Source organism: Sardina pilchardus, chromosome 17 (genome assembly GCF_963854185.1).
Source record: "Sardina pilchardus chromosome 17, fSarPil1.1, whole genome shotgun sequence".
Classification (NCBI taxonomy): Eukaryota; Metazoa; Chordata; class Actinopteri; order Clupeiformes; family Clupeidae; genus Sardina; species Sardina pilchardus.
The window spans coordinates 29,875,043-29,897,445 of NC_085010.1; the positions used below are offsets into that span (position 1 = coordinate 29,875,043).

General features: G+C 50.5%; 1 protein-coding gene across 1 annotated transcript in view; it reads left to right on the plus strand.

Moving 5' to 3' along the window:
- The window catches only part of ube2h (ubiquitin-conjugating enzyme E2H (UBC8 homolog, yeast)), a 30,616-nt gene that overhangs the window by 2,804 nt on the left and 5,409 nt on the right, over positions 1-22,403 (plus strand). Inside the window, exons 2-5 of the mRNA XM_062518534.1 lie at positions 16,999-17,075; positions 19,260-19,334; positions 19,477-19,516; positions 21,918-21,970. Coding sequence (XP_062374518.1) covers positions 16,999-17,075; positions 19,260-19,334; positions 19,477-19,516; positions 21,918-21,970 — 245 coding nt within the window. The remainder of the gene's footprint in view (positions 1-16,998; positions 17,076-19,259; positions 19,335-19,476; positions 19,517-21,917; positions 21,971-22,403) is intronic.

Here is a 22,403-nt window from a genome sequence, read left to right on the forward strand (position 1 = left end):
CGCACGACTGCCAGGGCCCGGTTAACGTGCCTGTGCGGGAAACATTGAGATCTGTGGCACTGAGGCTCAGGGATTGCGTGACGTGTCATTGTCTTTCTTCCTCCAATGCTTCTATTTGCTGTCTGTCTCAAGTGACACTGGCATTATCAGCCCTTATCAGGCTTTGATCAAGGGAAGCTTGAGAAATTGAGCTTAACCAGTGTGCTCCACCAAGTCATCACTTCAAAGGCTTTCTTGAATGAATATTGCACTTGGATTACAAGTGTTAATAGGTTGGCTGGGAAATATCCTATACTTAATAGAGTAGTCCGAGCTAGCTTCTGCTGTGCCTCAGAATATTGCAGCCAAGATCAGGAACAGAGCCATTAGCCATATGTTTCAATCTTTATGAGTAGAATAGAATAGAATAGAATATATTCTTTTTTGATCCCGTGAGGGAAATTCGTTTCTCTGCATTTAACCCAATTTGACCGAATTAGTGGACACACACCGCACACACACACAGTGAGGTGAATCACACACTAACCCAGAGCAGTGAGCTGCCTGCCCAACCAGCGGCGCTCGGGGAGCAGTGAGGGGTTAGGTGCCTTGCTCAAGGGCATTTCAGCCGTGGTGGACTGGTCGGGGATCGAACCGGCAACCCTCCGGTTACAAGCCCGAAGCCGGTGGCTGTCAGTCTTTCATATGAAATGGCTCCGTTCATTGAATCTTCAGTGTGACGTGTGCAAGAGAATGGCAATTAATAAAAAGCACATCTGGCATTTGCTGTCAGTCAGCAGTGCTCCTTGTAGCACCTTTTTGGACAGTCAGGGGTTTTGCTTCATGTAAGCCTGGCCTGAGTGAATATCACAGCTTACAGTCATTACCAGTATTTTGAAGTAGCTGCACACATGATCTGGAAAGGCCCACAAAAAAGTTCCTCTCGTCATATGTGTAATTTAATTATGCGTCAATTGTTTGTTTATGCACCTATTCTATTTACATGACTGTTTGTTCTGTCTGTCTATGTGTTTGTGGTGCCAATGGGAGTTCTATGGGAGTTCCATGGGAGTTGAAGGCCCAAAATTGGCTATTGTACATAGAGGCCTAGGTCAATGTCACACAATTGAGAAAGCACTCAAGTGTTCCATACAGTTTTTACCATTTTACTGTGTTTGCTTTCTGTTTGTGGAGCTCAGTTTTTTTTATTTCCAAATGGCCGTTCCCCATTGTGTTCCCCACTAGCATACTCTAAGGCTGGGTATAGAATACACGCTGGCCCTTTATGACTGAGATATTTAGGTAGGTTTAGCGCTTTAAGCAGTGGGAAATGGTCAGGGATTACCAAGCAAAACAACAGACGTCACCTCCGCGTTCAGCTTCCCCTCCCTCAGGCCGGCTCTGTCCGGACCTTGACCTCCTGAAGACTTGCGCCAGAACAAGTTGCCAGCAGCACCAAGCCCATTTCATTCCCTCCTCAACAAAACTCCAAAAGAATAAATAAAAATAAATAAATAATAAAAAGCCCAAAACGGCATCCATCATGCTCTATTTTCTAAGTTGGCCAGCACGACCCGAGACGGCTCCCTAATATGAAGCGATCTCCAGAAACAGGATCTGCTGCTCGTAATCAGTGGCGGCTGCCAGCCCGAGCCTGCTGCTGTCTCCGGCCTTATTCATTTCCTGCCCCAACGGTCTATGAGTGATTAGCTGGCAGAGTTGCCGTGCGTGACTCGCGCTAAATCACCGCGCCCTTCCAGGGAGCCATGGGAGAATGGCCGCCTTCTCCCAAGACTCTCCACCAGCCAGCACCCCCCTTACCTTGTGATGTAATATCCAATTTTGCCCCAGCGGTGGGTAGCATCATGTTGGCTCTGCCTGAGGGCATATTACTCATATGGAAACTGCAATGGTGTGACTGCACCGCCCATGCAGGAGAGGAGAGGCGCATGTGCATTTGTGATTAGATGGTGGGCCAGATTATGTAGGACAGAGCCATGCCTGACAAAAGGCCTGAGGCAAGCATGGTTTGCTGTGTGCCCATGGGAGTAGTGATAATTAATGGAAGGTCCTTGACTCCTCAGGACCTCCTGATTTAGGCACTTAAGTACTGTATGTGTCCTTCCAGTTGTCCTTCCAAGTCTGGTCTGATTCAGCAGTCCATGCCCATTGTCATCTAGCTTCTAGGATCTAGCTTTGGTGTACTTGCACTCACTCCACCACCTCCGTCAACACCCACACTATGTGAAGGAAATATGTGAGAGAGAATATTAATTGAGTCTGTTTAAGTTTAATCCAGTCTTGAATGCCTCATTTCTGAGCCAGCAATGGTGGCAAGTGCAACAGGGTTACAGTGTGCTTGCGATGGTGGGGTGTGGGGGGGAGTGGAGGGCTGAATGACAGTGTCCAGCGGGCGCTTGGATGCACTGCCCCCTGACAGTGGGAGACGGGAGGCCCGGGGTAATCCCACAATAACAGGCCTCTCTCCCCGCCACGCATGGCTGAGCGCACGCTGGAAAACAGATGGACTCCCAAGTTCTTCTCTTTGTTTTCAAGATGATGTTTGAGCTGCTGTTCTGTCTCTCTTTCTGTCTCTTTCTCTCTGTCGCTCTTGGTCTCTCTCTCTCTCTCTCTCTCTCTCTCTCTCCCTCTCTCCCTCTCTCCCTCTCTCCCTCTCCCCCTCCCCTCTTTTTGCCAGCCAGGGGCGGGGGGTTATAACGGTCGTCTGACATTCCACATGTTTTCATCGCACATTGGAACGTCTGAAAAGTGAACTCCGACTCCCAACTGCTCAGTGCGTGCCCAGCGAGGGAGGGGGGGTTGGGGGGGGGGGTTATGGTGGGACTAGACTGAAGCGGTGGCACTGAATGAGTCTTGTCTCTCCTCCAAACTGAGGATTCTTAACCCGTGTGAGCCGTCAGCTGTTAAATGCATTTCCAATGGAGTTCAGTTGAGAAATGCCCTGTCAGCTTCAGGCTGTGGTGTGTGTGTGTGGTGAATAATGATGTAATCAGGCCCATCTAGGCTTTAGTGTGTCCTCACTCTCAGATGAATGAGGAGGCCGTCACATTCCTTTTGGAGCCGTGTATCTGATTATTTTCCATTTAAGGCACTGGAAACAATCCACTGTATGAATGGGGAGGAATGATAACGTCTTAAGCACACTTTGCAGCTGATTTATAAAAGAAAGTGTTTATAGAAGCGAGAGGGAAATTTCAATCAAAACATTTATTTTTCAACTCAATCTCCATCTAGAGTAGGACTCCATCAAAGACGCGCCTTCACAGATCGACCCGTTTTTGATCTTAACGAGCTCCGCTTCTTTTCTTGTGTATATTTAGGCTGTTCTACTCTTTGGTAATGTGCATCGCACTGAGATAGTCATTGGTAGGGTATCTGAATCTGGGCTGTTAGTGTGCATGTACACAGTGGACACTCCTTAGGCAGGGGCTGTTTACTCGTGAGGGTGGACAATGGATGTCTTTCCGCACACAAGAGATAGATCTGAAGGTCGTCCACATGCTGTTTTCCTCCAGTCGTGTGGCGTGGAACACGGCCGTGGTCTGCTTGAGTAGATTCACTTAATGCCTCTGCCCATCGTGCTGCTAACAGAATGTCAGTGCGTAGCCACCGTGAAGTGCCTGCAGCCTAAAGCACTGAGTGACCGTACCTCTGAGTGTTCTCTATATATATGCACACACAGTCGTGTGTGTGTGTGTGTGTGTGTGTGTGTGTGTGTGTGTGTGTGTGTGTGTGTGTGTGTGTGTGTGTGTGTGTGTGTGTGTGTGTGTGTGTGTGTGTGTGTGTGTGTGTGTGTGTGTGTGTGTGTGTGTGTGTGTGTGTGTGTGTGTGTGTGTGTGTGTGTGTGTGTGTGTGTGTGTGTGTGTGTGTGTGTGTGTGTGCCCGGGCAAGCACACATTGGTACACACACAAGGCATTTCCATTCGGAGCTTTGCTGCAGGAGATACCAGCAGGTCAGGCAGCCATTGATATGTAAAGTAAAGCGGAGTCTCTCCCTCTCTCTCTCTCTCTCCCTCTCTCCCTCCCTCTCATTCTTTCCGCGTCTCTCTCAATCTCCTCCACTCTTGATCAGCGGAATGCTCTCTTTCTCTCTTTACATCACTATGTTTTTTTCCCTCACTCATTCACTCTCTCTCTCTCTCTCTCTCTCTCTCCCTCACTCATTCACTCTCTCTCTCTCTCTCTCTCTCTCTCGTTCTGTTTATTCCCCATCAGTATTCAGAGAGCACACTCAGAACGGCTTGGCTAAAAGGGCTCTTGGTCTTTTTTTCACCCTCTCAACAATGACTCCCAGTCTTTCCCTCTCCACCCCCCCCCTCCCCCCCCCCCTCTCTCTCTCTCTCGGCGTGTTTTTAACAACATTCCTTCAGGAATACTGTGAGTGCTGTGCTGTGGAGTGCCCGAGCTCAGAGAGTGAGGCGAGCCTACCCACACAAGCAGGCTACACAGCAGCTCAGCAGAAGACAGGAGGGGGGTGGCGTGGCGTGGCTTCTATTCCTCTTACCCCACAAACCAGTTCTGGCTTCTCCTCTGCTGGCTAGAGATTGGCCAGCCATTCAGCTGGTAAATTAGTGTCTGGCATTCCTGAGCAATTGTGTTTATTTTCTGCCATCGTGCTGAAACGGAGGCAGAGAATAGCTTGTCGTTTGATTGGCTAAATTAGAATGAAAATGCTGGCCTTCTTTGTTTGATTTGCTCCTTTCCTTCAGTGTGTGTGTGTGTGTGTGTGTGTGTGTGTGTGTGTGTGTGTGTGCCTGTGTGTGTGTGTGCTCTCTCCTGACAGGGCTAAGGTTTCTCTTACGTTTGCTCTGGTTTTGAGTTGGGGTTCAGGGCCTCACTGTCAATGCCCTGTAGTCTCCGCTGCTCAGCGCAGCGCTTGGCTCTCATCTGGTCTGTGGCGAAGCCTCCGCCAATTAAAATCCTCCACCAGTGCCATCGCTTTCATCCTTCTCGGGTGCGACGACGAGTGAGCATCAAATTAATCTGAGCCGTAATGAAGCCAGACCCCCCCCCCCCTCCTCCCCACCACCCCCTCACCACCATCACCACCACCATCATCGCCACCACAGACCAGGGAAAGTCTGGTCACGTCGGCCCTCAAATTGGCTTTGTACTCGGGGAATATCTGGTGGAGAGACGTGTCTGGTATCGGAGAAGCGTTTTTAATTAGACTGTGCGTTGCGTTCCAGACTAAATGGCACGCTGTGCTGGCAGCTCCCAGCCCCCATTCAGTATCTCAGTGTTCAGCAGGTGGGGATTTCGCATTTGCTATGCTCCCCCTCAAAACGGATGAATGTGTGTTAACAGGCTATTGAGTCTGTGGTGTAGTTTGTTTGTGTACTGTGGGCAGAGGGAGCTGTTTTCTGTAGGAGCCTGTATGTTGATGTGACCTTTTGGGTTCATCATTTATACAAAGTGTGTTATCAGTGGCGAACGCATCGGAGTCTGACACGTGTTTGGCCTGTGTGGGATCTGGAGAGGCAGATAGTGTAACATTCAGGTTGCATTGTTTAAAGAGCTTCAACATAGTTGTTAAAGGGCAGAGTATTGCTTTGATGTCAATCTCATGCAGCCTCAAATATGTGTGTATGTGTGTGTGTGTGTGTGTGTTGTATGTGGAGTGCATGTGTTTGTGCGAGAGCAGTGTTATGTGGTGCCACATATTTGCTTGAAACCACACGCAGACCTTACAAAAACTAGGTGCTTTCTGTGTAGTGTTTACACCTACAGTATACAGCAGTTCTAGTTGTGACCCACAGCAGCTGCGTTGGCCTTTCAGATCCAGAGGTTGGCGAGGATCTAATGAAGACATCTTCTCTCTCAGTGGTCGATCCATGGGTTGGATCCCTGATTGATGGTCCCTAATGATGTTGGACCCTTCATCTCCAGTAGCCGTTTTCCCAGAATCAATTTGATGGACTTCATGGGGCAAAACAAGATGGAAAAAGTAGCGTCTGTGTGGAGTAATGGCAGTCCTAGTGAAGTACTTAGTTCAGCCTGTGCCATTGATCACATCCCATGTGGCTGTGGAGGCCTGGGGAGGGAGTGGACAGACGAGGAGTCCGGTGGAGTGGCCTGGTGGGGAGGGGGGGGGGGGGGGGGGGGAGTGGTGGGAGTGCCCTGGTGCCCGGGCTGGTAATCCCCCAGGTAAACAGTGGCTTAATACCCTTAAGGACAAAGAGACAACCAGTGGAGCCTAGTCCCTCCCACAGCCCCCACACACCCAGACACACACACACTTACGCATGTGCAGACAGACACACACACTCACACACACTTACACACACTCACACTCACACACATGGACGGACACACACACACATACACACACTCACGTACCCGCACTCACTCAGTCAGCCACTCCTGCCCTGAGGGTTAATAGGGACAAGGGGCAGCGGTCAATGCAGGCTGTGCCTTCACACGTGAGCACATAATGATGAGGGGGTGGGGGGTTGTGTGTGTGGTGGTGGTGGGGGGGGGGGGGGGGGTTAGGGTTAGGCGCGGAAGGGCTGTTTGCAAGCTTGCAGAGTGGGAGGAAAACACAGAGAACGGACAGTTTTTTTCCCCTTCTCTCTCTCTCTCTCTCTCTCTCGCTCTCCCTCTCTCTCTCTCTTTCTCTCTCTTTCTCTCGCTCTCTCTCTCTTTCTCTCTCTTTCTCTCGCTCTCTCTCTCTCTTGCTGTGATGAATGTGGAGAGAGAGAAATCCCCACAGCTTTAAATGGACTTTCCATTTGTCAACGGCTGGACATGCCATAGACATGGAGTCAAAGGCCCCATCATCGTTTGCTCAATATTTATTTTAGGAGCCTTTTTTAGAGTGTTCTTTTGGGAGCTCCTTTGGACCTTGTGTGTCTGTGTGTCTCTGTCTGTCTGTCTGTCTGTGTGTGTGGGTGTGTGTTTGTAAGTATTTGTAAGCACGTCTGTGTGTTTGTTGACAAACGTGCAGTTGGACGTTGGTGTGTGTGTGTGTGTGTGTGTGTGTGTTTGTTTACAAAGGTGCTGTTGTCTTTGTGTGTGTGGACGCGGTGCACTTCAGCTGCTGTTCCCTGGCCGCTGATTAAATAAGCGTCTGAACCAGGAGGCCGACTGAAGGAGAGGCTCATGGCAGGCCACATGCTGCCAAGGCCTGCTCAGTGTGTGTGTGTGTGTTTGTTTGTTCCAGAAGGATCCGATTGAATCATGCTGAATGACAGTCCTCAAATGATTTGAGTGTGTGTGTGTGTGTGTGTGTGTGTGTCTGTGTGTTTGCTTTACTACTGTCCTAATTGCCGTGTTCCAGCTGTTGCCATGTTACTCAGATCCCAGTTGTCTTCGCTCGCCAGCCTTTGGTGCGTTGAGGTCGCCGTGACCTCAGCTTGAGGAATGCTGAACCCTGTCCACCCAGATATACTGAGCAGCAGGCCTTTGGTCCAGTGCCGTCCTCACACAGCAGTTGAACAGTATCAACAGTTGAAGTCTGGTCAGGGGCTGGCCTAGACTGTTCTGAAGTCCGACTGAGGGGCTAGTCTGGACTAGTCTGGACTAGTCTGAAGTGTGTGGGGCCCTGTCAGGGTAGCATGATTGGGTGTGTGTGTGCTATGGGCTCAGTGTGTCATGGGTACAGTGTCCATGGAGTGGAATTAGTGATGGTGTGTGGAGAGTACTGTAAGGAGTAAGCTGAGACTGTAAGCTGCCCTCTTTAGCGGTGATACAGTTACATCGTCAGTGTACCCGGCCTGCTCTGTGATACTTCTCTCTGTCTTTTCCTCTACCTCTACCTCTTTTTCTCTACCTCTACCTCTTTTTCTCTCTTTCTCTCTTGTGACTTCATCTCTCTCTTTATCTCTCTCTCTCTCCTTCCGCATCTCTCCCCTCCACCGGTTCTGCAGCTGTGCTGGGCTTCTGTTTCCTCTGACCTCTTGCATCACTTCCTGCTGCAGAGGCTGCAGAGGCTCGGTGTGCACCGTGGAGTGTGGCGACAGGGCATCCGTGAGCAAGCGAGCGTCCATCTGCCCATAGGCCTGTGTAGTGCCCCACCCTCTCCGTAGCGTCTCTCCGGCTCCAGTACACAGTAGATCATCCTGCCATAGGCCTTTTAGACCCTTAACTGGCTCTCACAGGTTGTTTACCAAAAAAAATGGTGCATTCTTTTTTATGAATGGCAGTTTTATGTCAGTATTGCTCTATTTATCCACACTACTATTCCCTGTTTGTTGTTTTCGAAGAGCACCGATGTGCAGATTCGACCTTTGTCAGAGGTACTCTCCAACGCCACCAGACCATCTGTTAGGTGGTCACCATGGGACTCTCCGCCTTCCTCTTCCTGTCCCCCCAGTGGCAGTGCCCCGTGTGCCCACCTGTCTGCGGGCGCGGCTGCGTTACCTGTGGTAATCACCGGCTGCTAATCTGACGCTAATGAGATGACCGGGATCATGGCCGTGTCCTGTGTGCGCGGCGGACGGTAAATATTTTCCCCAGCGCCACACACAAGGTCGGCGATTAAGCAGCGGGAGGATAGGGGAGGATTGTGTCCCGTCTTTGTTTTGTTTTGATGTGTATGTGAGCGCTCTGCGCGCGCGTTTGGTGGCTTAATCAGACATTATGTCCAGTTATGTCACTGCCGATGTTTTAAGTCCCCATCTGTGTCTGTGTGTGCGTGCGTGCGGGAGAGACAGATTTCTGGTGATTTGTTTATCATTTTTTACCTTTGGTTATGGAAGAGGCTATGTTTTTAGTTTGTTTTTTTGTCTGTCTGTTGGTCTGTCTATCTGTCAACAGGATTATGCAGAAACAGACAGGCAGATTTTCTTCAAACTTGATGAAAGAGTCCATGACATTCCGGATTAAAGACCGGATCCAGAGATGATTTTCTATTTCTCCAGCGTGGCGAGATAGGGCATATTGGAATTGGCGGAGATCTTCGCTGTCTGAATACCCTTCTAGTTGATTCTATTTTCAGTGTGTGTGTGTGTGTGTGTGTGCTTGCACGTGCTACTCCATTCATTCTTGAGCCTGTTATCAAATTTCCACTGTTGTGTGTATACAAGTGTGTCTTTTCTCACTCCGGAGGCTGTTATCATATCTGGTGTGTGTATGCGGGTGTGTGAGAGCGTGTGCATTTCTGTTTGTCCCGGTTCACCACCAATCTGCCATTTGATGCAGAAGGCCAATGTTCTCCCCTCCTCCGAAGCCTTGCGTGCCATACAGCCGAGAAGAATTGGCAGCCACAACAGCGGTCACTCAGATGGCCTCTCCTCTCCTCTCTTCTCTACTCTCCTCTCTTCCCCTCTCCTCTCCTTTCTGCTCTTCTCTCTTCCCCTCTCCTCTACTCTCCGTCTTTCATGTTTACTCTATCACTCACTCTGTTGTGTCAGACAGCCCGTCTCTTAGCTCTCCAGGGCTTCTCATGCCTTTCAAACGTCCTGGATTCATAGCTGCCTTCGAGGCACTCTCACTCACCGCACACACACATTCTCTCTCCCTGTCTCTCTCTCTTTCTCTCTCTTTCTCTCTCTCTCTTTCTATCTCTCTCTCTCTTTTACTCTCTGTCTGTCCCTCTGTCTATCTCTCTCTCTCTTTCTTTGTTTCTCTCTCTCTCTTTCTCTGTTTCTCTCTCTGAGTGTCTGTCTCTGTCTCTCTATTTCTCTCTCTCTTTGTCTGTCCCTCTGTCTTTCTCTCTCTGTCTGTCTCACTCTCTCTCTCTCTCTCTCTCACTCTGTGTCTGCATGTGTTTGCTTTTCCTGACTGTTCTGTTGCCTTCTTTTAAAGTGTGCTCCTCCCCTCTGGCTCTCCTAGTGTTTGGCGGTATTAGTGAATCACCTCAGACATTTGGAGACCTGCACCACTAAAGGAATGTCAGTAATCATCCTGCCCAACATGTTTACAAGTCATTTTGGCCTCCTCGACGAGTTACACACGTCGTTTGCAGATTGCAGGTTGAAACATTGGCAGGCAGGCACACAAAACACACACACACACAGACATTTTCACACTCCGTCACTCACACTTTCATAAGCACCACGTCATTATTTTTCTCCCTCTGTTGGGGAAAACACTTGTGCCATGCAAAAGCGTGCGTGTGTGTGGTAATGTTGTGAACTGTGCTGGTCTCGGCGCACACTGGGCCAGCCTCTCTCCCACCAGGAGCCACAGAGACCTGCGTCGGGTCGGGTCGGGTCGGGTCGGGTCGGGTCGGGTCAGGAGAGGACTGGGCTGGGCTGGGCTGGGCTGGGCTGGGTTGGGTTGGGTTGGCACACATGTGCTGCTAAAAGTAGGAAACAGTGGAGTTGTTTGGACTGGAAGTCAGAGCCAGATTGTGTTTTGTTTAATGGGAACGTAAACAGTTTATTTTGCCTCTTGTTGTGATGCATTGCCATGAATGGGAGAGACGGCTGTCCTTGAGCTGAGCACGCGTTTGTTGCTGTGTATTATATCTGGAGAACTCTGTTTCTTCCTCTTTAGTGTCTTCTGGTGACATGACGGATGGCCGTGGGTTAGTCTGAATGTTGAGATGCTGTCTGAATGTTTCCAGGCTACCACAACTATGAGCTAGCCTGGCCATTCCTCCCCCTCCTCCCCTCCTCTCCTCTACCTCCCTCCCCCAGCCCCCCGCCCCCCCTCCTTCAGTTGAGTGTGCGCTCCTCCCGAGGCTTGCGTGCTGTAGTCAGAGTCTGTGCCCTCTGAAGTGCCCTCGCCGGTTGAGATGCAGGTGATGGATAAGGCCTCGAGGGGCCTCCGATTAGATTATGTGTGAGCACAGAGGGAGGGATACTGACCCTAATGGTCCCTTGTAGATTATGTCTTAATCCCGGCAATCCAGAGAGACAGGAGAGGGGAGGAGAGGGGAGGGGGGATGGGACGACTGCACGGGAGGGAGGGATGAGGAGACGAGGAAAGGAATGAGGAAGTGAGGAGGTACAGTGTGTGTGTGTGTGTGTGTGTGTGTGTGTGTGTGTGTGTGTGTGTGTGTGTGTTAATGTGGGAGAGGGAGAATGACAAAACCATTCCCCCGAAACCTCAGCCCCTTGTTCGCTCCAGTACAGGCATGTTGAGTGGAGCCGCACTCATCACAGCTGTGTGTGTGTGTGTGTGTGTGTGTGTGTGTGTGTGTGTGTCCCTCCGTGGCACGGTGGGACCCGGGCAGAGTTTCCATCCCACTGAGCACGCTCAGAACAGGGCTGCATATTCATTCCTCTCCCGGCTGTCGGGTTTCGCCCGGAACATTCTTGCATTTTGCACAGCGCCGAGTCTTGGGGCAAAAGAAACGGCCCCATTGGTGGAAGTCAGAGCGGGGGAAACCCAATCCTGACAGGCTCATCTGATAACCGGTAAATGAGTTAGGCTTTCGGAAGTCTGCAAAGGGATCAGCGCCAGGCCCTAGTTTGAAAAACGTCAGGTTATCCGTTCAAGTTTTTCTTTTAGATTTATGTCAAGGGATGTAAAGTTAAGTGACCGGTATTTAGCACACGCTTTTATCCAAAGGACCCGGATTTGCGAAGGCAGAGTCAGGATTTGAACCTGGCAGGGTTCCATCGTCTTTAGGTTCTGCTGTCCATGAGTTGAGCTGCGTTGCGTTGCGTGCGCTAAGCAGAGGTTGTTGAGTGCTGCGGGTTTGAGGGAGTCCTCTGTCAGGGAGCCCTGCCACTACACCACACCACAGCCACTTCCTACATGTCTCAAACGGAAGCCCGCTGTTTTTGTTTAGCAGTCTGAGCCGCTCTCTGTTCTGTCTCTTCAGTTTTTCCGCTGAACAGCTGGAATTTTTTGAGGCAGGCGCTTCGAAAAAAAAAAAAGCCTTTTCTTCCCCGTTCTGGCTCTAACTCGTTCTTTCTTTACCGTGCTCCAGCTTTTTCCAGCTCTGATTCTCTCTCTCTCTCTTTTACTTTCTTTCTTTCTCTCTCTCTCTCTCTCCCTCTCGCTGTCAGTGTTCTGAGAGCTGTTCATGTGAGCCCAGATGACAAAGAGGGCAAGGCAGAGGCAGGTCTGAGAGAGAGGTGACGTGTCTTTATTTATCCCGTGGAGCTCCGTGATTCCTCCCGCAGGTGCCGTCTCAATAGGAGTCAGTGGAGGCCTGCGGGTCACCGCATAAAGCTGTCGTGTCGGCGCGAGTAACGGTCACACCCCGGTGACAGCAGTCCATCTGTGTCCGCTTGCTCCGCTCTGTGCGCCGTGAGTAATGGACGTGTGTGTGTGTGTACGCGTGTGTGTGTGTGTCACAGCGTCTCTGAATCCAGGCCAGAAGTGCTCATCCATCTCATAGGGCAGAGGGGGCACTAGGCCAGCTTGGCTGTGGCTGGATGTGTTGTGTCGGGAGTCCCAGGGATGAGAGGCTGAGTGGGAGACGTGTTTGCCCCGTGTCTGGCCTCCGTCTCAAACCCTCACCCCACCCCCCCCCCCCCAGCCACCGCTGGAGCTCAATCACCGCACCCTGTCATTACCCACAAGCCCCCTCTTCACCTCTGCTCTCCAAGCTCACGTCCACTCCGTGGCCACATATGGATGAGCGGTTTCCTATTACAGTCTCGTCTCAAAGCAGCACAAAACCGTGTAAACACACACACACACACATACACTCTCATTCTATAATCCCAATGCGCTTATGTTTACATATACGGTGTTATTTGCTTAGATCGGGTAGCTCTTTTGGATAGGGAGGATATGTAAACAGTGCGCCAGGATGGCTCGTCTAGCTCGCTGGTCTCTCTCGCTCGTCTCTCTCCCCGAGGGCTCTTTGTTCCCGCCGCTCGTCTGCCTGAGAGGAGACCCCGGGGGGCTTTGGGTTCCTAGGTGCGTCTTCGTGACGTTTGAGAGGCGAGTCTGTACGCTAGTGTGTGTGTGTGTGTGTGTGTGAGTGTGTGCGATTCCCAGCAGTTGTGGGCACGTTGAGCTGTGGCGTCATTTAAAGGAAATCAAGAAACCAGCTGTGGTGATGATGCATGTGAAGTGAAGAGAGAGAGATGTGCTCAATCTCCTCAGGAGGTAGAAGAGAGGGCAAAGAGACCGAGAGATAGACTGATAGAGAGAGAGAGCAATAGAGACAGAGAGAGAGATTAATATTAATGTCTAATTATTTGATGCAATTACTGCTTTGGCAACATTGTAAAATTTTACATTCATGCCAATAAAGCTATTTGAATTTGAATTTGAATTTGAGAGAGAGGGAGGCCTGAGAGAGAGAGAGAGGAGGATACTGACTGGCTGCACTGCTGCAGCAGATTTCTCTGGAGCTTAAAATATCCCTCCCGTATCGGTTAACCCTTCCAAGGCCTCACGTGTGGACGGATCGCCGTGTGCTCGGGGGGGTGGCACTACTCGCCAGCTGCTTCTGTTGATCAGCAAACATGATGGCTTCACTCTCACTCCCCTGTCTGTCTGTCTGTCTGTCTGTCTGTCTGTCTGTCTGTCTGTCTGTCTGTCTGTCTGTGTGCCTGTCTGTCTGTCTCACTCCCATTGTGGCTTTGTCTTCCTCTGGCTGTATATCTGTCATTTTGCATTCGGTTTCCTTCCCCTTATCTGATGAGTTGCTTCTCGTTGCCTTGGTTTTCAGTCGCCCATTGTCTTGCTTTTGTATGCATCAGTCATGCGTATTGTCTACACACACACACACACACACGCACACACTCTCACACACACACACAGGTGCATGCACTCACGCATGCGCACACACACACGTCCAAGTTTACGTGAAGCACTTTGGGTCTCCACTCCACTCTCCTACTCTGGGCTCATTTTTTTATGAGGGGGAATGTGCCGAATAATGACTGTAATTAAACTGGCGTAACTCGATTCTCTGGCATTAAATTGCCAGGAGGAAAGAGCACGGAAGATGCAGGGGGGGCGAAGGAGAGAGAGAGAGAGAGAGAGAAAGTCAGGGGGAAAAAGTGAGCGAGATCCAACAAAGACGGCAGATTACACGCCTCCCAAGGGTAGGGAGTAATCTCACATGCCAGATGTTTGAGACGAGTACATGAAAGCACAGGTTTCCTCCTCTCCACCCTGCATGTTGTCAGGCAGATGGTGTAACCTCCTGAAGTGAACAGCAAAGCTCTCAGTCTCTCGCTCCGTCTCCCTCTTCTCTTTCTCTCTCTCTCCCCCATTTCTCTCCCTTTCTCTCTCTCTCCCCCTCTCCCTTACCTCTCTTTTTCTCCCCCCCCCATTTCTCTCCCTCTCTCTTCCTCTGTCTCTCTGATTCTCTGCGTCTGTTTCTCTCTCTTCTCTTTCTCTTCTTTCCCTCTCTATCACACACACACACACACACACACGCACTGTTTGTTTACTTCTCTCTCACTTGTCATGTTGATTATGTCTGCGTGGGCGCCACTCCTTCTGTGTGTAGTAGTGAGCATCTAATGCACTGTGTTCAGTCAACAGCAGCCCCCTCTCCTCCCTGCAGCCTCACCACCCTCACCACCACCCGCACCACCCGCACCACCCTCACCACCCGCACCACCCTCACCACCCTCACCACCCTCACCACCCTCACCACCACCCGCACCACCCTCACCACCCTCACCACCCGCACCACCCGCACCACCACCCGCACCACCCGCACCACCCTCACCACCACCCGCACCACCCTCACCACCCGCACCACCCTCAACACCCACACCACCCTCACCACCCTCAACACCCACACCACCCACACCGCCCTCACCACCCTCACCACCCGCACCACCCGCACCACCACCCGCACCACCCGCACCACCCTCACCACCACCCTCACCACCCTCACCACCCGCACCACCCTCACCACCCGCACCACCCTCACCACCCTCACCACCCTCAACACCCTCACCACCCTCAACACCCACACCACCCACACCACCCTCACCACCCTCAACACCCACACCACCCACACCGCCCTCACCACCCTCACCACCCACACCACCCGCACCACCCGCACCACCCGCACCACCCTCACCACCACCCTCACCACCCGCACCACCCTCACCACCCGCACCACCCTCACCACCCTCAACACCCTCACCACCCTCAACACCCTCACCACCCTCACCACCACCCGCACCACCCAAACCACCCGCACCACCCTCACCACCCTCACCACCCTCAACACCACCCTCACCACCCTCACCACCCTCAACACCCTCACCACCCTCAACACCCTCACCACCCTCACCACCACCCACACCACCCTCACCACCCTCACCACCCACACCACCCACACCACCCTCACCACCCTCACCACCCGCACCACCCTCACCACCCTCAACACCACCCTCACCACCCTCATCACCCTCAACACCCTCACCACCCTCAACACCCTCACCACCCACACCACCCGCACCACCCTCACCACCCGCACCACCCTCACCACCCTCACCACCCTCACCACCCTCACCACCACCCACACCACCCTCACCACCCTCACCACCCTCACCACCCTCACCACCCTCACCACCCGCACCACCCACACCCCCCTCACCACCCACACCCCCCTCACCACCCGCACCACCCTCACCACCCTCACCACCCTCACCACCACCCGCACCACCCTCACCACCACCCGCACCACCCACACCACCCTCACCACCCACACCGCCCGGCCTCCATCTTAGAACTGGGTTGCCCACAGCAGTGGGTGGCAAAGCAAGGGCACCTGGCAGCGGGCAGGGAGTCTGGCCGGGACTCCGGATTGGGCATGGGCGGGGGGGGGGGGTTGCTGGGGGTTGCTGGGGGTTGCTGGGTGCCCGCGTGGCACTGACTGGCTGGCTGGCGGCGCAACAGAGGGGAGCGGCAGAGTGCCGGCGTGGCGTCCCCCGGGGCCCCAGTCACCGCAGCAGGCAGCGCTCAGCTCAGCTCAGCGTGGAGCCACTTTCACTAGTCGCCGATCGGCACACTGGAGCCAATGTGAGAAGTGACGACCCTGACAGCCATGACTAATGACGGGCACACAGGGCTTTCTCCCTCTGGTGGGGAGTTGGTGTGTGTGTGTGTGTGTGTGTGTGTGTGTGTGGTGGGGAGGGATAGTACTTTAAAAAAAAAAAAAGAAAGAAGGATAGAGAGATATAAAAGAATGAAAGCCGTGTGGAGTGAAAAAAGGGAATGAAACCCAGGCAAACACACACACACACATGCACATAACACACCACACACACACAACACACACACATTCACTCACACACACACACACACACACACACATACTCGTACAGACAGAGCGGTCCTGGAATTTGATCTGCTGATGGCCTGGCTGCCTGCCCTGGCAAAGAGGCATGTGAGGGGTGGAGGGGTGGGCAGGAGGGCCGAGGCCTCTGCCACCCCGGCTCACAGGCCGGTTGCCCGGGTCCTGGCTGGACACACTGGGCCCGGGGGTGCGCTGGTCGGCTGGTGGGCCGGCATGGAGGACCGAAGCGTTTGAAGATGGAAGGGAGAGAGAAAGATGAGAAAGACGAGTGGCAGAGAGAGGGATCAAGCTCACAGAGTCTTCTGCCACAGACAAGGATGTGAAGCCCAGAGTTGTCCTACTAAATGGACATTTGGCAAACGTGCAGTAAATGTTTGAATCTTTCGGTTGGTTAATGGTTCTATTGTTCACTAGGTTTTTCCTGCAGTGCTACTATGTTGTACCAGTGTTGGTACAATCACCAGACGTATGATTACGAGTGTGTGTGTGTGAGTGTTTTATATGATTACTCATACACTATACCCAGACATGCCCTTCTTTGTTTCTCACAATCAATCCCTCTGTCACACTCAATCTCACTCACACACACACACACACACACACACGCACTAATTTATCCCATTGCATTTCCCTTCACCTGTAGATGAGGTACCATTTCTCATTCTGTTTGAAGGCAGTGCTGTGCTGCATTACTGCAGGCTAATTGCTCTCCAATTGAGGGCAGGCCCTCTTCTCCAGCTTCAATTTACTGCCCCTCCAGAGGGCTGCTGCTACGCTCGGGTGCCTGTGTTTGTTTTGTTTCAGCATGTAAACAAGGAGGGAGTGCGCATGTAAACAAATGTGGTTCCGGTCTTCCTTAACCCTTTTTCGCTCAGCATCGAGAGTAAACACGAGGTGACCATCCTGAGTGGGCTCAACGAGTTTGTTGTGAAGTTCTACGGACCACAGGGAAGTAAGTAACTTTCTATTGCACTCGTTTAGTAGCATCTATATTAACAAGGCAGTTTTATGGGGTCTCTTTCCTTTGTTTGCTGAAGCGGCACTGTTGAGGCAGAAGGAACCAATAAATGTAACCGAATTGTGAAGGGGACGTAGTGGTTATCCAGCAGTACACACAGACGTGCTAACAAGCTAAATCTAAAGTATATGTGTCCAGTGTTGAGCTTGTTTTTGTGTTTTAAAAGGACCATTATGGCCATTTTAAAGGGCATTGATTGCATCTAGTCAGGCACACACACACACACACACACACACACACACACACAATCACACACACAATCAGGCAAGCAGGAACATGGGAAATGTCCTAATCAATCTTGGCTAATGCCTCTTTTAAAGTGTCTTTGTTTAAGGGTCTTTGGCAAAATGTTCCTGTTAAACCAACAGAACTGATAACCTGCGAGCTTTGAGGCAAACGGGCATTATTTATGGTCAACTCTAAGTGCTCCTATTGCAGTGTAGCATGAATGTTGTGACTTACTTGTAAGTGGCTTTGGGTAAAAGTGTCAGCTGAATGGATAGGTGTAGTAGGTGCGGGGCGGTAGGGGAATGTGCAGGAGTGTGACAGGTGGACAGGCTGGATAAAAAGAGCTGTGGCGGTGCCCCCCCCCCCCCCAGGGTTACACAGGGGTTGGGTCCCGGTGGCGGTTGACCTCGGAAACGACCCGCCTTGACTCGAACAGCTGTCGCTCAAATGCAAAAGGCCTAATTATTTCACAGGCCAGTAAAACGCTGAGAGTGTGTGTGTGTTTAGCGAGCTAGACGATCAAACAGTTAGTGTTCAAACATCACAAGGATAATCAGGAGGAAGTGTTCATTTGCGAAATGCCCGTGCCTTGAGTAGTGAGCAAACAACGCAGTCTAAAGGTTAACGGCCGGCCGCACTCCGATGTCCGTTTCAAAACCAAACACGAACTCGCTAAGAATACCTGATACACGCCGCCACAGCCCAGCGTTCGCGAGGCAATGTATGAAATATGGAGAATGCTTATTGCATCCAGCTGTGCTCGGATTAAGCCCTCCGAAGTACGTATATTCGTCAGATTGGACAAGCAAATGAAAAGCATATGCGTTGATACGTTTGGCCTGAGCAGCCCAAAGGAATGTGTGTGTGTGTGTGTGTGTGTGTGTAGAGGCAGGACAACGGCAGGGCCACAGCGCAGCCTCCAGTAGCCTATAGCTCACGACTCGCGTCCAGTCCGCCTTTCAACTTCCAGCCTAACCCTTTGACATTCGTTCAGTGGACGTCAACACCTCATTCTTGCCCTGTGTGGGGGCATGTCGGAGGCTATGTGCTCTGATTCGCAGTGACCCTGGCTTTGGGCAGTTAGATTTTCGGGGCTGGATGTAACCTCGATAGAAAATTGGCTTAAGTCGGAGTGACCCGTGTCAGGAGGAGTGCTGGGCCCCCCGGGTCGGGTGTTTGTGCCGGTGGGTACAGGCTGTTACGGACAGGGGGGCTTTAACGGCTAAGCCCCTACCTTTCTCCTCTCCTCTTCACCGAGACCCAGCTGGCCACATAAGGGTTGGATTGCAAAGGGAGCTATTCTGGGAGTCGCTGCTCCTTACTCCACTGTCCCCGTGCCTCCATGGCTACATGCTGTACATGTTCATCTCTCTCCGTCTCTTCTCCTCCCTCTTTCTTTCTCTCTCTCTCTCTCTCTCTCTCTCTCTCTCTCTCTCTCTCTCTCTCTGTCCCTCTTTCTCCTGTTCTCTCTTCCTCTCTCTGTCTTTCTTTTCTTTCTTCGGTCTCTCTCTCACACTCTCTCTCTCTCTCTCTCTCTCTCTCTGTCCCTCTTTCTCCTGTTCTCTCTTCCTCTCTCTGTCTTTCTTTTCTTTCTTCTGTCTCTCTCTCTCACACACACACTCACTCTCCCTCTCTCTCTCTCTCCCTGCCCCCCCCCCCCCCCAAGCTCTGTTAGTCACAAACTCAAGTACACACACATAATCCAGGCCAATGTTGCAAAACACCACAAGCCTTTTCAGTTCAATAGCCCTTGAATAGCCTTCTGCTAATGTAGCTTACAGTAAGTAGTGTTTTGCGTTTGAGTGGAGGGCCCAGGCCAGGGGGTGGTGTGGTGTCTGACTTGTGTGTGTTGACACTGCTCTGTCCCTCAACCTCATCCTGTTTCTACAGCACCATACGAAGGTGGCGTATGGAAGGTGCGGGTAGACCTACCAGACAAATACCCCTTCAAATCTCCATCTATAGGTACGGATGTATGGGGATTGGGCGGGATGATGTTGTGCTGTCGCCAGCGACTAGTGTGATTGGTTCAACTTGTGCTACTCCATTTTCCTTGACGTCTTGCCCCGCCTCACTCCGTTTCTGTCTCTTTCTATTTCCTCTCCAGGCTTCATGAATAAAATATTTCATCCCAACATTGATGAAGCGTAAGTTCAATCTTTTTTCCTATTACACCACCATTATTCATAGGGATTATATGCCACACTACAGCCTCACCAAATCTCATGAGAAAAGTCTCTTTCACAACCAAACAATCTAGAGCTTCCATAAGAATCCTTGAAGGTTGTATATAGAACCCTGTGAACTCTTGAGACATCTTTCATCATCAGTTCCAGCTACCACATTATAAATATTATGTCTTCTGCCATATGTATTATGATTTTTGATTAGGGAAAATATGGTGATGACTTGAACAGTTTGAATTGTTTAATTAAACACTCCCTGGTTGACTCACAATGACACGGTGTGAGTTTTCCTTCTGCACTGAACATTTGAGTTCAAATGCGTCACATTGCACATCGTGAAATGCTGAAATGACATTTGTTGTGCAGCGCTAGTCCCTGCTGTGACCAACCACTGAGATGTAGAAGACTCTATATGCTACCCAGGCTTCTTTTAGTGCAAAAGGCCTCTGCTGGACTTCCATTAGGAATCTGATAAGGGTTTTTTTCTCTTTTTTTTTCTTTTGAAGAGCCCTTTTTCGTTTAGTTTGTTTTTATTTTGACATAACCCACTTGCGGGCATTAGCGGTGACTTTGGGAGAGTTGGCCTGCCCAGAGAGGATCATAGGTTGGTGCCACTGACTGGGTCCCAGGCCAGCTGGTGGGAGAACAATGTTCTCTCCTCTCCTCTCCTCTCCTCTCCTCTCCTCTCCCTCACTCCCCCTCACTCTCTCTCCTTTCCCAAGGCCACAAATAGGCGATTTGATGCTGTTGTTTATTCTCTCAGTTTTCAAGTGGAGCTGGGCTTTATGATTAAAGCCCGGTGGCGTGGGAGTGTGTGTTTGTGAGAGTGAGTGTGTCGTGCTGGATTGCTAGTCTCTCCATCACTCTCCCTGGTGGTTTGGAGGGCTGCAGAATTACCTCTGAGTTACCATCAGTGCATCATGGGCCGTCACACAGATTCCACCTGGGCTTTCATTGCTACAGGCCCAATACTCCTTAGCGCTGCCCGAACCCCTCTTTAATGGCCAGGACACGTTGCCTCGGTCACGCTCACGTTCAGGCTGTGTTGCGCTGTGTTGCGTTGCAGTTGTGTTTGTGTGTTCACACTAGATATATGTACAGTGGGTATAGTAAGTATTCACACCCATGCTAAAGTTGACTAAAAAGAGGAATATAAAATCATCTTTTGAGAATTGATTGTAATGCCTTAATTCAAAAAATGAGTAAAAATAAAACTGCTGAGGACACTAATTTTCTTTGTGATTGAAGAATGTATCGTAAATAGATAAATGTTCTTCCTTAAATACAGGTTGCATAAGTCTTCAACCCCTATGTTAAATTCCCATTGGAGCAGGAGGATTTTTTATATGTTTTTATTTTTAAAGGCCAGCTATTTCATGGATCCAGGATATTATGCATCCTGATAAAGTTCCCTTGGCCTTTGGAATTAAAATAGCCCCACATCATCACATACCCTTCACCATAGCTAGAGATTGGCATGGTGCTTTTTACAGTTAGCCAATTAGCCTGTTTGATGCTCATTGAGCTCAATGCAAATCAAACAGGCTAATAGGCTAACTGGAAAAAGCACCATGCCAATCTCTATCTATGGTGAAGGGTATGTGATGATGTGGGGCTATTTTAATTCCAAATGCCAAGGGAACTTTATCAGGATGCATAATATCCTGGATCCATGAAATAGCTGGCCTTTAAAAATAAAAACATATAAAAAATCCTCCTGCTCCTATGGGAATTTAACATAGGGGTTGAATACTTATGCAACCTGTATTTAAGGAAGAACATTTATCTATTTACGATACATTCTTCAATCACAAAGAAAATTAGTGTCCTTAGCGGTTTGATTTTTACTCATTTTTTGAATTAAGGCATTACAATCAATTCTCAAAAGATGATTTTATATTCCTCTTTTTAGTCAACTTTAGCATGGGTGTGAATACTTACTATACCCACTGTATATATGTCTATGGTGCTCACACTAGGAGTGTCGCACTGCAGCACATCTGCTGCTATAATATCTGCCGATAAAATCCGCAATGAGCAACATTAATGAGCCCAGATTTTTGTTTTCCAGTTCTTACCAAAAAGCAGTCACATAATTTTGTTCCAGCTACTGGAAAAGGCATTTTCTTAACCATTATGCTCCATGCAGTAACAGTATAAATCCATATAATCCAAATAATATATATCACAAAAATATATATACTGTATATGAAGTATGCATTGGGGCCAAGGGATCCCAGTTGTAGGTGACTCACTGTAAGACAGGCCTCACGGGCATCCAGCTCTGTGGTGAGGAGACTTAAGATGAGGTGGGGAAATCCCTGTGGAGGTTTAACCTGTATTCCGTCTGTGCCCATTCCAGGTCAGGGACTGTGTGTTTAGATGTCATCAACCAGACATGGACAGCCCTCTACGGTGAGTACTGAAGCTCGTGTTGTTGTCCCTGCGCTGTTGATGTTGTGTGTTGGCTCCTGATTAAGCCGGTACCTGAGTCTGTGGAGGAGAAAGGAAAGGAGTGTGTGTGTGGGAAGGAGACAGGTTGTGCACGTTTGGCCACCCTCTCGGTGTGTCCTAATCCTCTTACTCTCACTGGACGCTAACGAGGTAATGCCCTGAGCCACCAAGGTCAGAAAACGGGCCCCTGCGTCGCCTGACCGCGATCATTAGCCGCTGTCCGCCCGCCAGACCACTGACCTGGTGTAGCTGGACCAGCCCTCTCCTCATGAGTACGGTCTGGCCTCCTTCACTACTGTACATCCTTATGGGCAAAGACTTCAGCTCTTAACCTGCTATTAACCACCATGCGATTTATATTCTTCCTAGTATGCCAGGGTGCATGCTGATATAT